General features: G+C 53.3%; 2 protein-coding genes across 51 annotated transcripts in view; one reads left to right on the forward strand and one right to left on the reverse strand.

The window, feature by feature from the left end:
- Nucleotides 1–13,694, reverse strand: part of AOPEP (aminopeptidase O (putative)) — a 384,021-nt gene that overhangs the window by 178,311 nt on the left and 192,016 nt on the right. For all 50 annotated transcript variants that reach the window (XR_013405020.1, XR_013405031.1, XR_013405038.1 and 47 more), the window contains exons 6-7: nt 7,764–7,953; nt 3,384–3,490 (exon numbers count right to left, since the gene is read on the reverse strand). Coding sequence is in view for 13 of the 50 variants with exons in the window: in XM_077966537.1 (XP_077822663.1) it covers nt 3,384–3,490; nt 7,764–7,953 (297 nt within the window). In the remaining 37 variants the exon portion in view is untranslated. The remainder of the gene's footprint in view (nt 1–3,383; nt 3,491–7,763; nt 7,954–13,694) is intronic.
- Nucleotides 6,213–11,526, forward strand: LOC144334798 (uncharacterized). The gene is made up of 2 exons (XM_077966558.1): nt 6,213–6,351; nt 10,537–11,526. The coding sequence occupies exon 2, from the start codon at nt 10,549–10,551 to the stop codon at nt 11,383–11,385; it is 837 nt and encodes a 278-aa protein (XP_077822684.1). The 5' UTR covers nt 6,213–6,351; nt 10,537–10,548; the 3' UTR covers nt 11,386–11,526.

Consider the following 13,694-nt stretch of genomic DNA (forward strand, 5'->3'; position numbering starts at 1 on the left):
ACATAAACTCAGACTTTTACATTGTTCTGGTCCATCATTTCAAGACCATGGGGCATCTTGGAAGAAAAAACAAGATAGCACCTCTGATTGTTTTTAAGGGACTTCTTTCCCAAGGTCTCGTTGAAAACAAAATCTGAGAACAAATTTTTACAAGTCTGGTTCTTCCTTTTACTTTCAATAATTTCCAGGTTCTCTGAGTCCATTTCAGGGAGAATTCTAGGGGATGGGAGTGAACGAGACTTAGACTATATAATTCAGGGCAGGTTCGGACACATTTCCTCCTCATTGTAAGTGCATCTGATAACAGTATTTTCCTTACTGATGTGCAATAAGCCTTTCAAATGCAGTCAATTCATGGTTAGCCTAAATTTAGGCAAACAAAATTTCTGAACACTAAGACAAAGAAAAGCAAATGCCATAAAAAGCCGTCTAGCACAAAGGTCTAAAAATACTAGATTGTTCTCCCAGCTCCACACACAAAGGAAAAGATCTTGGCCATCAGAAGCTGGGCTGACTCAGGCTCCAGGGAAGCCAGAGATGAGGCCCTCCTCGTGTGTGAACCGACTTCCCAGGGTGAGGTCTAACTTGCTTACAAGTTGGAAACACAGTTCATCAAAACTCATCTTCATTATGATACCTCTACCCCCCACTGAAGGACTACGGTTATGCAGAACCAAAGGGATCAAAGGGACTTAGAGACGTGGAGAATGGAGATGACCTCTCAGGTGGAGGGCCCGAGCCTTTGAGGGTGAAGGGATCTGCGCAGTGAGGCGGCTCGTCGGTAAGCATGCTCCTGGGCGCCCGACTGAAAGCAAACCTCTCTGGCCCTCATGTCCCTCTGCTGCCTTTCCAGTTCTGCTTCCTGGGCCAGCACAACCGTCTCACGGAGCCTACAGTCACCAGCCCCGCTTCCTGTCCACTTCAGCCTGGCTTCCTTCTCCACCACCCATGTCGTCCCACTTCTCTCTCCTTCACCCCCTTCATCCCCCAGGCAGCTGCCAACATCAGCCACTCCCACCTGCTTGCCTCAGCTTCTTTTCTGGCCTCCATGGCCCTGGAGCCCTGATTTTCTCTGGGGAAACACGTAACGGTTTCCCTAGATTCCTCTGCTGGCTCCCCCTCTTCCCCGTGACCTCTTCTCTCACTCTCCTCTCTCCCTGGGGATTCCACTGTGTTCAGGATTTAAGGGGTTTTATAGGCTCAATGTTCCAGCCTCTCCAGTGAGCTCCTGACTTGCAGTCTCCCAAGTTCATCCTATTGAATATCTGTTGGTCATCACAAACTTAACACATGCAAAGCTGGAAACTTCACTTTCCTTCCAAGCTCCTCCCCATGTCTTTACCATCACATAAATGGGATCACCATCTACCCAACTGTTCAATTCAAAAAACCTCAAAGTCATTCTGGATACATTCATTTTCCTCTTCTCCACATTCAATCAACCAAGGCCTGCTGGTTCCATGGCCAAAACACATTTCAAATAGGTCTGCGTCTTGCATCTGTCACCGGCACCCCAGGGCCTCTCGCATGGACTACTACTGCGAGGCTGCAACCGTTCTGCTGGCTTTCCGTCGGCTGCCTGTGGTGCTCTCCACACAGCAGCACTGCACAAACACTGAGCAGATCACACACCTTCCTGCCGAAGGCCCCAGAGCAGCTTCCGAGAACCTGGAGAAAGGCTCGTGGGACCTGGCTCCTGCCTGCCTCTCTTGCCCCTGCCCTCAGTCCCCTTTCCAGCCACACTGCCCTTCTTTCTATCCCTAAGGCACACTAAGGCTTTTCCCGCCTCAGCCAGGCTACGTACAAGGCAGCTCATTTTCAGAGAGAAATCCCCCCACCTCCTGATGTGCCACCCTCCAGTCAGTATGGACATCAGCGAGCAGTCCGCTCACAGCGCTGCGCACCACCTGTGACCGGCCAGTACATGCAGCGATGTCCCTGCTAAGTGGAAGCTCCATGAGAGCAGGGGCCGTGTCCACGGTGGCCACAGGGGCAGCTGTCCTGCCTGGCTCAGTCAGCACTGGCCGAGGGAACAGATGCTGGAACAGTGGCTTTGAGGCGGGAACACAGGTCTCCTGGCTCCTGGCCCGCTCCACTTCCCTCCACTAGATCTGCCTTTCCGAAACAATGGATGAGTCAACTTGGGAGGCCGCCTTAGCGTGCAAGCGCAGGGAACTTTGCCGTGGGAAGGGTGCAGCTTGCCACACCCGACGTTCTGCAGTGCTGCACAGAAGTCCCGGCCAGCTCTCTCCCACGGGTGCATTTGCGTTAGGCTTCAGTCACAGGCGAAGTGGGGGAGTTCGTTTAAAAACAAACCAAAAAGCAGAACCGTCCAAGGCAGGCTTCTGCCCGGGAAGGTACTCCCAGCACTTTGGGAGGCCGAGGTGGGCAGATCATCTGAGGTCAGGAGTTCAAGACCAGCCCAGCCAACACGGTGAAACTTCGTCTCTACTAAAAACACAAAAATAAATAAATAAATAAATAGCTGAGCGTCATGGTGGGCGCCTGTAATGCCAGCTACTCGGGAAGCTGAGGCAGGAGAATCACTTGAATTTAGGAGTTGGAGTGAGCAGACATCCGCCACTGCACTCCAGCCCGGTGCCAGAGTGAGACACCATCTTAAAAAAAAAAAAGAAGGGGCGAGGAGAGGAGCAGTTCCTGGATGGCCATCCCTCCCCACCTGTCTGATGGCGGATTCCAAGCATCTGACTCTATTCAAGAGGAGGGGTGGACGGAAGCTTCTGTTGCCACAGCAACCGCAGTGCTCCCGGAGCCTAAGCACCAGGTTTCAGATAACCATTTTACAAAGAAAAGGAGCGAAGCAGAGAGGGACACACGTGGAAAAATGGCACGAAATAATCCTGCACATGCCACAAGCCACAGTCTACAAACAAAACTCAGGAGCTGGCCATGGAATCCTCCTGCACGGGGGGCAGCAGAGGCTTCCTGCCGGGCTACGGTGGAAACAAAAGGGCCCATTGACACACACATCTGTGACCACTAAACACTTAGGAATCAATATTTTCCTAAAGATTTTTTTCCCCTTTGGCTTTACAGGGTTACTGTCTGCCAGGCTGCCAAATCCCAACCCTCGCCACGTCCGCAGCCACCACATAAAGTGACTATTAGAACTTCAAACGAAGGATCTGACCCCCGGAAATGGCCTCATGCTAGTTTTTTCCTAAACAGTCACCAGGAAAATGTCGGAAGGCAAATCAAAACACACACCCTGAAAGACTTAGAACATAACCGTCCCATCTCGGGGGACGAGAAGCCCGCCCGGCTCAATTTAAAAAGGAAACCCAGCAGATGTCATCAGTGGCAGGGAGATGTCTGGAAGGAAAGAAGGAACGAGAGGGCTGCAGATCACAACGCAGTTTTACCTTAACACCTGCATCTCCGTGGGGGAGCTCTGCATCTCATCCTGGAGGCGACGCCAGCGCAGGCAGGCCCTCAGTTCCTGCTGCTTCCGGGCCTCGTGGGGGGCCAGCTGCTCAGACACAGACACAGACACACATGCACAAAACACCGTCACTGTTGTGGTGCTGGTGAAATGGCTTGCTTGGTTTCAATGGGGGACAACATAGCCTGCCCCGTGCTCTCACCTTGCTTCCATCAGAACCCTAAAGGCCACCGGAGCCTCTTAGTGCCTAAAACAACCAACCAACCGCGCACGCTCGCTTGTGCTGCTGGCAGTGGAGCCGGGCCTGCTGTTCGGCGGCGGTTGCCTGGTTCGGGAACCCGCCCATCCCACCAACACACACCTGGTCTGGACAGCGTGGGCTTCCCTTGCGGCCATTTCCACTTGGATCTGTCCTCTTTTCCCGCTTTGTCTTTCTGCACAGGAGGGAAGGCCCCACCGTTCCCCTCCGACGTTCCCCAGCCCTCAATTTTGTTAAGGACTGTTTCCAGCGGGGCCTGCTAATGCAACCCAGATGGTTCTGTGTGCACATAACTACAAGTGCTGCCTGGACTGACTCTGGGGGAGGGGAGGCCGTCACACTGCCCTACTGAGCCAGAACCCACTGCCGTCCCATGGTGTGCTCACTGGGCCACACGGCCCGGACCTCTGTGAGGGAGGGCGGGCAGCAGAGCACCCACTAGGGACGGAAGACGTCTATCCACGGGTGTTTCTGGAAATCAAACGTTCCTGATAATTGCTTCAACAGATATCTACTGAGTCTCTGCCAGGCCCTGGCGACAATACAGACAGGGCCTCGGGGAGCAGCCAGGGGAGGGAGAGATGGCAGGAAAACTAACATGAGAGAGCGGGTGACGGGAGAGGTGACGGGGGAACCCGGATGCCCCCTTGCCCACCAGGGCTTCCTGAGGAGGGGGTGGTGGCAGCGCTGGTGCTCAGGGAGGCAGGAGTCGGCCGGGGAGGAGGGATTTCGGGAAGAGGGAAAGCACTTGCAGGGCACGTTGGGCCAGGCAAGGGTGTGATGTGCTTAGAGAACGGCAAGGCGTACGTCAGACCCAGAGCAGACGACCGTTCTGGGAGGGAGTGAGGTGCAGGGAAGCTGGCCGAGGCCGGATGATCCTCAGACCCCACGTGCCTGCTGTTACGGACTGAACTGCGTCTCCGCAAAATATACGTGTTGAAGGCCTTACCCCGGTGTGACTGCGTTTGGAGACAGGGCCTTCAAGGAGGTCATTAAGGTTAAGTAAGTCATGAGTGGGGCCCTAATCCTACAGGGCAGGTGTTCTTCTAAGAAGAGGAAGAGCTAACAGAGTGTTCTTTCTCTCTGCATGCCAGAGGAAAGGCCGTGTGAGAACGCAGAGAAAAAGCAGCTTCTGGCCGTCTGCAAGCGAGGAAGAGTGAGGGACCTCACCAAAAACCAACCCTGTTGGCACCTTGGCCTTTGACCTCCAGCCTTCAGAACCGTGAGAAATAAACGTCTGTTGCTTAAATCACCCAGTCTCTGGGATTTATTATGGCAGCCCGAGCACACTGCTACGCCTGTGAAGGCATTTAGACTTTCTCCAGGTTGATGACAAGCTACACCATCCAACCTTGCGACTGACTCAATTCACAGATCCCTGCGGATGCCTCTCTGAGTGGATGGTGGTCTCCATCTCCCTGGGATTTCACACGTCCCCGCACCCCACCCCCAGCCCCGCCACGCTTCCTACTGCTCAGTGCTGCAGGGCACAGTCTCCCAGGCAGCGAGGTGACCCCGGTGACCCCGTCACCCTGTGTCCTCATCCCTGATCTCTGGTGGGGCCTGCGGGCCAAGAGCAGCCCGGGAGGTGGCACACCCACCCCTGCCCCACAGGGTGCTCCCCCACTCCCTGGACGGTCTGAGGCTGGCACTCGCCAGGGCCAGCAACAACTCAGTCTCGCCACTGAAGGGAGAGGTCAGCCTGGCGGACGTGCTCTGGAAACGTCTCAGACTTTGTGCTGGAATCTAGAACGGCCGTTTTGCCTCAGGGGTGCTCATGTTTTCACATCTTGAAGAGTTACTGCAGGTACCTCCGAGGACGATGAGGGGCTGACCCCTATCATGTTAAGGGAAAGGAGCAACAGAGAAAGCTCAGCTCCTGCTGTCCCTTTAGGCTCACAACAGAAGCCACAAAGGCTTTCTGGGCCCGCCCAGGCCTGTCCTCTCCTACCTCGGAATTCTGACGATACTTGGTGTTTACTTCTCTTTGCAAACTTATCAGTCAAGAGGCAGGACCAAGCCAGCAGACGAAGGAGTGGCCTCCTAGAAGTCTAGGCAGAGGGAAGGCTAAGGAGGAGCACTCTGGGGATGCAGGAGATCAAAGCCGGAGGTGTCATGATCAGACGCCCGGAACGCATGACAACTCCAGGACCAGCTCAGATCGGATCGTCTCCGAAGGGAGGCACTCCGGGGAAGAGATGGTGATAGAGGTACATTCACATTAAACCCCTGCTGAGTGCCTGTGTGTAAGGCGGAGGGAGACACAGAGAGGAAGGCAACAGGTATTTCTTGCACACTCTCCACGTGTCGGGCACTGTGCTAAGCTCCTTCACACCTGATCCCATTCACCCCGCAAGCTTCGGCATTCTAATATCCATTCTACAAATGGGGAAGCGGAGGTTTGGGGAGGCTACCTAACCGACCTACACTCAGAGCCGGTGAACGGCAGAGCCAGGACCGGAAGTCAGTCTTTCTGACTCAGAGCCCAGAGCCTTTTCTGTGTCTGTCATGTGGCCTCTCCTCACAGGACTCCATGTAGCAGCGGACACTGATGAGAACACTGCTGGGTCCATGGCCAGGGTAAGAAAAGCAAGACCCAGCTCCAATTTGAAGCAGTCATAGTCCAGGTACGAGGATAAGGAAATGACATAGTAGAAGGAAAAGAAAACAGAACAATAAGTTTAAAAAGGTAAGTACCACGTATCGTGAGAACCCACAGTGTATAGGAGGGCAGTGCTGAATTGTGAGTCAGGTAATCAGTCTGGGCTATCTAGAGAAGGTGACCTCCAGCTGGTTAGTGAAAAATAAATAAGATTTCAACAGACAAAGGATCTTGAACAATATCATGCAGGTATGCACAAACCTGGGAATTTTGGAAAATGCCAAATAGCACAGTGTATAAGGGACAAGGATGACAGGGGAAAAAGAGTGACCCGCATATTAGGAAGTTGAGGCTGAACATGGTGACTCACACCTGTAATCCCAGCACTTTGGGAGGCCGAGGTGGGCGGATCACGAGGTCAGGAGTTCGAGACCATCCTGGCCAATATGGTGAAACTCTGTCTCTACTAAAAATACAAAAATTAGCCAGGTGTGGTGGCGTGTGCCTGTCATCCCAGCTACTCAGGAGGCTGAGGCAGAACAATCGCTTGAACGCAGGAGGTGGAGGTTGCAGTGAGCCAAGATCGTGCCACTGCACTCCAGCCTGGGCGACAGAGCAAGACTCTGTCTAAAAAAATAAATAAAATAAAATAAAATAAAATAAATAAAATAAATAAATTAGGAACTTGAAAGTAAGCACAAGGCAGTTCAGCTGCTTATTATCCTCACTAGAATGCTTTAAGGTAGAGGTTGCAAACTGGGAGTGTGTGCACCAGGTTTGGCTTCGGGTATGTTTGTCTTGCATGGTATTTTTTAAATTAGTAAACTTCACATAAAAGTTCAGAATTATAAACTACCTTAAAAAACTAATAGTGTAGGTTATATTGAGCCCTCCTCCCTTCACCATGACAACTGGTTAGAGCTGAGCAGCAGCTGTCAGTCTGCCACAGTCCTCACCATTCCCTAATCTATACCACCCCTGCTTCATTCTTCATTTATTACTTGTGAGCAGATATCTGAGATGATTCTGGATTTACGTTTTAATCTCTTTATTTAAAACACACACACACACGATGCACACACACACACAACGCACACACACGCCACCACAATCACAACCACAAAGAAGTGCTTGAGTATGCCATAGCATGACCTCTCTTCACATCTCTGCTCAAATATCTCCTTATCAGAGCGGCCTTCGCTTACTGCTTCTAAAAGAGGACCCGCTGCCCCTCTCTGGGGCTCATTTCTCTCCACAGAAGGAGACGACTGGCCTCCCACACTGGACCCACTGCTGATCCACTTGTCTACTCTCCCCACCTCTAGATTTCACATCCTGTGGGGAACAGGGGCTTCCCTCGCTTGTTTATGCAGCCATCTCCCCACGACGTCTGTGCCTAGTGCACAGCAGGCCCTCAGTCCACAGCTGCTGGGTGAGCAAATGACCAGAAACGGAATTTGACTCTGGGCAGTGAGAGGCTTAGGGTCACCTTAACCCACCTGCTGTGCTGCAGCCCAAAACACATCCTCCAAGTGAGAGGCGAAGCCTTCGCTCAGCCACTCCTCCGTCCAGTCGCGGGCCCCGAGGGCGAGGCCAAACCAGGCGTGGGCGATTTCATGGCAGAGGCGGGTCCCACAGAGATGGCTCCCTCCTGTCAAGATGCTCTGAGAGAGGAACATGATGTGTGGGCTGTGGAGAATGGGGGAGAAGATGTACAGAGTCTTGTTAGAGCCTGTCCTCCCGGCCATCCCATGGGGCAGCTTTCCTAGCCTGGCGAGCCTGTTATTATCATGTGCATGCTAGATCATGACTGATAGGCTTGTGGCTTAGATGCTTTCAGACATAAATAAAGCGGCAGTTTAGGTTTCTGGCTGCAGTTCAGGTGGCCGTTTCTGCCAAGCAGTTTTCTCCATCATCAAACGGCTATTACCTGTAATAAGTAACCTGCACCAAAGTTTTACACTCAAAAAAAAAAAAAAAAAAAATTACAAGGCAGTGGAAGCATTTCCTCTGAAACCTGGACTGTAAAAGAAGAGCAGGTGTGACCGTGTGAAGCTTATGCCGTCAGAAGAGAGATCAAAGAAGACCCTTCAGCCAAAAATCTGAGCAGCTTACAAACAAATTGAGAAGTCACACAGAAGGACAGAAAAAGCCGAGAAGAACGGAGCAAAAACGTTCCATTCTGCACGGGGGCCGGCTCTGATGTGAACACACCGGCAGCTGCTGGGGAGGGCCGAGGGTTCCAGGAGGCCCAAATAAAGGCCGCGCCTGTGCAGGGCCAAGCTTTCCGTCGTATCTGCAAGTGCTTATGGACTCACATGACAGAACAAACGTGTGCTGAGAGAGAGAGAGAAAGCAGGGAGTTATCCCACCCAGGTGTGCAAACGGCCCCAGGACTGGCACCAGACAGGGAGATTTAGCTAATCTCATTTTCCATACCTTGTGTTAAAACCCAAAATACCACCATTAAAACTGCATAGATGACATGGGAAAAAGGGGAGCTGACGAAAGAGGCCCGTCAAATACCTTCCATGCCTCCTCCTTCAGCAATTATCCTTTTTCCAGGACTTGTTTACAGTCTTCCTAATGAAGAATTTGCCCTTACAAACTCTCTCCTCCTTCAGTTGAACAAAAACAGTTGCGAAACCTTCCAAATTGGGAGACTGTACACACCGGTTCCTCCCTTCAAAAGTCATTTGTTTGCCATCATGTCAGCTCGGCACAAGCCAAGACGGCTCGCAGGTTTTTCTTCCACTCCCACGGCCACCACCGGAGAAAAGCCCACCTTGAGCTCCCTTACACAACATCACCCATTCAGCTCAGAGCTCAGCTGCAATCATGACAGTCACGTCCGCCAAAACAGACAGCTTTCATGTGAAGTAATAACAGGGCAGGCAGGCAAATGAAAAAGCGTCTGCCAGGCGCTCTGAAGAGGACACCAGAAACCCCAGAAATTACAAGTGGAGTTGGGGCACTCAGGACAAAGGGGTGCGATGCAACAGGCACCAACAGTATTGCTCAGAGCACTAACTCGGGGGAAAAAAACAAGGAAGGAAGGAAGAAGCTGAGAGACACAGAAACTAAACTCCCCTAACTGAGAAAGTCACCCCGTCGAGAAGACAAACTGTGCAACCTGGCATTTTCAAGTAAATGGCTCTGGCATGTGCAATGCTACAAAGAAAAGCCACAGAAATGTACCAAGTAAATAACATTCCAGACATACTGCTGGCAGCAGTTCACCCTTTGGGCTAAAACAAAACAGAAGTAACTTCAGGCCTTATAAACAGGCTGGAGGGCAAGCCTGCGTGGGCAGGGTCCGCGGCCAGAGAGACAGACGTGCACGTCCTTCCCGAGACTGGAGGGCGGACTCCGGCCAGGAAGCTTCTGGGAGTGGACGACTGCGAAATCGCTCTGAGACTTCACGGAGAAAAAGCCTCCGCTGTCCGGGGACCTGCCCGCGCTTCTGTGCCAGCGCGGAAGCCTCACCAGGGCCCGTTGATGCAAACATAAAAGGCTGCGAGGGCTGAGGGAAGGCACAATAGCAGCCGTGTGGGGGTGGCACTTCTTTCTCCCACCCTTTCATTTTCCCCTTGAGCAGTCCTTGCTGTCTGCACCAGACTTCCCTCCCCACCCTTCAGTGTTCTGGAGACACCACCTGGCCTGGGTCCATCCTGCTGGCCTCGGGACAGGCCCCGGCGTTGCCAGAATTCCACCTAAACGTCCCCTTTGCCATCTTCAGTCCTTTCTTCGGAGTCGGGGGTAAATCACTTCCCACCGTCCTGAGGGAGGCCACGCCTGAAGGTCCCGAACATCCTGCGGCTCGGGAGGAAGGGCGTTAACCGTAGAAATGACCGCACTCTCTGTGGAAACAGGACCTTCTCCCTGAAAAGCAGTTTTCCGCCGGGACCCTGACTCGAAAGCCTCCCGGGCCGTGCGGCCTCTGAGGTTGGGTCTGCCTTACTGGATACTCTGGGGCTATTTCCCTGTGAAGGAAAAGGCTTCTTTTTAAACGGAAACCAAACACGTGGATGAGGTTTTGATAACCTTTCTTAGAGGCTGCTGACAAAATTCTGACATAAAAGGACCAACAGAATATTCTCTCAAGGAGAATTTCCTTCCCTCCCTCGGATCCTAAATGTCTGAATTTCTCATGTTAAGTAGATTTAACCTCTTATCTTTTTTTAGACTGCTTTTTTTTCAACGGTGAGTGAAGAAAAGTAATTTTCTTTAGCTCACTTCAAGGAATAATGTTAAGTATTTCTTTCTCAACAGATAATCTATCTCATGTCCACCCTCGAAACAGAATGGACCTGTAGAACACTGCACTCCTACCTCAGCCTCGACTCACCAGCCCAGCCCGGCTCCTCCTCATCCCTGCACCCGGCCCGGCTCCCCCTCATCCCTGCACGCGGCCCGGCTCCCCCTCATCCCTGCACCCGGCCCGGCTCCCCCTCATCCCTGCACCCGGCCCGGCTCCCCCTCATCCCTGCACCCGGCCCGGCTCCCCCTCATCCCTGCACCCGGCCCGGCTCCCCCTCATCCCTGCACCCGGCCCGGCTCCCCCTCATCCCTGCACCCGGCCCGGCTCCCCCTCATCCCTGCACGCGGCCCGGCTCCCCCTCATCCCTGCACCCGGCCCGGCTCCCCCTCATCCCTGCACCCGGCCCGGCTCCCCCTCATCCCTGCACCCGGCCCGGCTCCCCCTCATCCCTGCACCCGGCCCGGCTCCCCCTCATCCCTGCACCCGGCCCGGCTCCCCCTCATCCCTGCACCCGGCCCGGCTCCCCCTCATCCCTGCACCCGGCCCGGCTCCCCCTCATCCCTGCACGCGGCCCGGCTCCCCCTCATCCCTGCACCCGGCCCGGCTCCCCCTCATCCCTGCACCCGGCCCGGCTCCCCCTCATCCCTGCACGCGGCCCGGCTCCCCCTCATCCCTGCACCCGGCCCGGCTCCCCCTCATCCCTGCACCCGGCCCGGCTCCCCCTCATCCCTGCACGCGGCCCGGCTCCTCCTCATCCCTGCACCCGGCCCGGCTCCTCCTCATCCCTGCACCCGGCCTGGCTCCTCCTCATCCCTGTCTTCTTGGAACTATGCTCAGGGTCCGAGCCGGCCTGCCGGTGATCAGTCTTCCCCCTGACAAGGTTCACTGGAAAATTGTTTCTTTTTTTCCCCCTGAAAGAGTCGGTGTCAAATGCCTCTACAAATGCCAGACTGTCAATTCATCACCATTACAGAGAATGGAAGATAATCACTTCAATGACATCTTCATCCTAAAAACGTTTCTTTCATGTTTTTTTTTTAACCACAGTGTACTATTTTTCCCAAATAAGAGATGGGAAGGAAAGTGATATTTCAAATCTCAAAAAGCACAAGCCTCTCGCTTCTATTCCCCACCATAAATTCTTCTTGGCTCCAAGTGGTGGAGGAGAGGAGGTGGCAGGAGGGGTGGCTTGTGGCTTGCAGCCACACTCCCACGTTGTCACTCCTCCCCAGGAGACCACCTCTGGGGCCGCCTCCGCCGCCGAGGCCAAGCGTGTTGCGCGTCTGCCGCCTTGCCCCTCGAGATTAAAAATATCATGTCTGGTCTGAAAACACTTTCTCAAGGCTGTTCCTGAACGCTACCTACCCACCCAGATTAGAAGGCTGCGTCTGTTAATCTAAAACATGTTTCTAGCAGAGGAGGAAGGAGTGCCTTCATTACTCCCAGAGCTGCTCCCATCCTTCGGGAGGAATTCAGTTTGGAGCGGAAATGGAGAATTTCATCAGATCTTAAGTGGGAGCTGGTGTTTGATTTATTTGTGCTTTTTCCGTGGGGCCCTGACCAGCACGGCCCATCTTGCTGTGGATGGAACAACCCAGCACGCAGCGGCCGCGCGAGATGCTGCTGCCACAGCAGGTTCCAGCAGGCTGCAGGGGTGGAAGGAACCCAGAGGACGGGCAATTGCTTGCCGTTAGGGCAAGAAGAGCCCCCAGGTCACCCCTCCCATTTTACGGGAGCAGATCCCAATTCCCCTCACAGACAGCAAGTTTACATTTTTGTTTTGAGACGGAGTTTCGCTCTTGTTGCCCAGGCTGGAGTGCAATGGCGCGATCTGGACTCACCACAACCTCAGCCACCCAGGTTCAAGCGATTCTGCTGCCTCAGAGTAGCTGGGATTACAGGCATGAGCCACCACGCCCGGCTAATTTTGTATTCCTAGTAGAGTCAGAGTTTCTCCACATTGGTCAGGCTGGTCTCAAGCTCCCTACCTCAGGGGATCCACCTGCCTCAGCCTCCCAAGGTGCTGGGGTTACAGGCGTGAGCCACTGCGCCCGGCCGCAAGTTTACTTTTCACACAGATACTCGGGAGGAATCATGCAGACTTACGTTTATCAAGCTGGTACTTCTCATGGACTTGACGCTTTTCACAATTTCAACATGCGCAGGCCAATATCCCGTGACAGAGATGAAGGAAGACCCGAGAGAGAGGGGAGCCAGGCTTGTTGCCCTCTGAAGTCCAGCGGGATAGTTCTAAGGGTCTTATAATCACGAGCAGCAGCTTCTGCTTGTGTGACTTCATTACTTGCTAATTCAAACTGGACAAGTGAAATGTAGACTCGTAGTAGCCCGGGCCCATCTGAAAGGGAGACAAAGTGTCTCTCTGCCCGCTTAGGTTCCGAGCCTGTCGCCTCTTTCCTTCATCAGGTGTGTGAGGTGATGTATGTCAACACTCACCTACGCACTGACAAGCCCAACACCCAGCCCCTGCCCCTATTTCTAAACGAAATCCCTTAGTCCCTCTCTCCTGGATGCAGCCTAATGCAGGAGATGCTTCCGCAGTCCTGAAGCCAAAGTTGGGGGGTGGCCCAGACAGTTTGGCGGGACCCTCCTTGCGCGGGAGGGAATCCGCGTCTTCTGCTTTCCTCATCTGGCACCCACCCGACTGCGGTGTGTAATCTTTAAACGGGGGGCTGAGGAGATGAAGGGATAGTCTTTTGGGGATATGGGACCTTCAGTAGCCTAAAGTGGAAACCAGTTCCAAAAACTTGAAGCAAACTTGCTATGTCTGATCAATGTGTAAGGGGGTCTGGGTTTGAAAGAAAGGCTTAAGGTTAGTAGAAGTGTTTTCTAAAAAATTCTGAAAAACTTTGGGAGGCCGAGGTGGGCGGATCACAAGGTCAGGAGTTCGAGACCAGCCTGGCCAACATAGTGAAACCCTATCTACACTAAAAATATAAACAATTAGCCAGGTGTGGTGGCGGGTGCCTGTAATCCCAGCTACTAGGTGGCTGAAGCAGGAGAATGGCTTGAACCTGGGAGGCGGAGGTTACAGGGAGCCAAGGCTGCGCCCCCGCACTCCAGCCCATGCGAAGGTGCGAGACTCCGACTCGACAGCAACAAAAAATTAAAATTAAAACAATTTTTAAAAATCTGAAAAAAAAAATAGCAA

The sequence above is a fragment of the Macaca mulatta genome, chromosome 15 (assembly GCF_049350105.2).
Source record: "Macaca mulatta isolate MMU2019108-1 chromosome 15, T2T-MMU8v2.0, whole genome shotgun sequence".
NCBI lineage: Eukaryota > Metazoa > Chordata > Mammalia > Primates > Cercopithecidae > Macaca > Macaca mulatta.

Excerpts from the sequence above, each read along its gene's own strand:
- LOC144334798 (XM_077966558.1), top strand. The coding sequence starts at position 10,549 with ATGTCCACCCTCGAAACAGAATGGACCTGTAGAACACTGCACTCCTAC.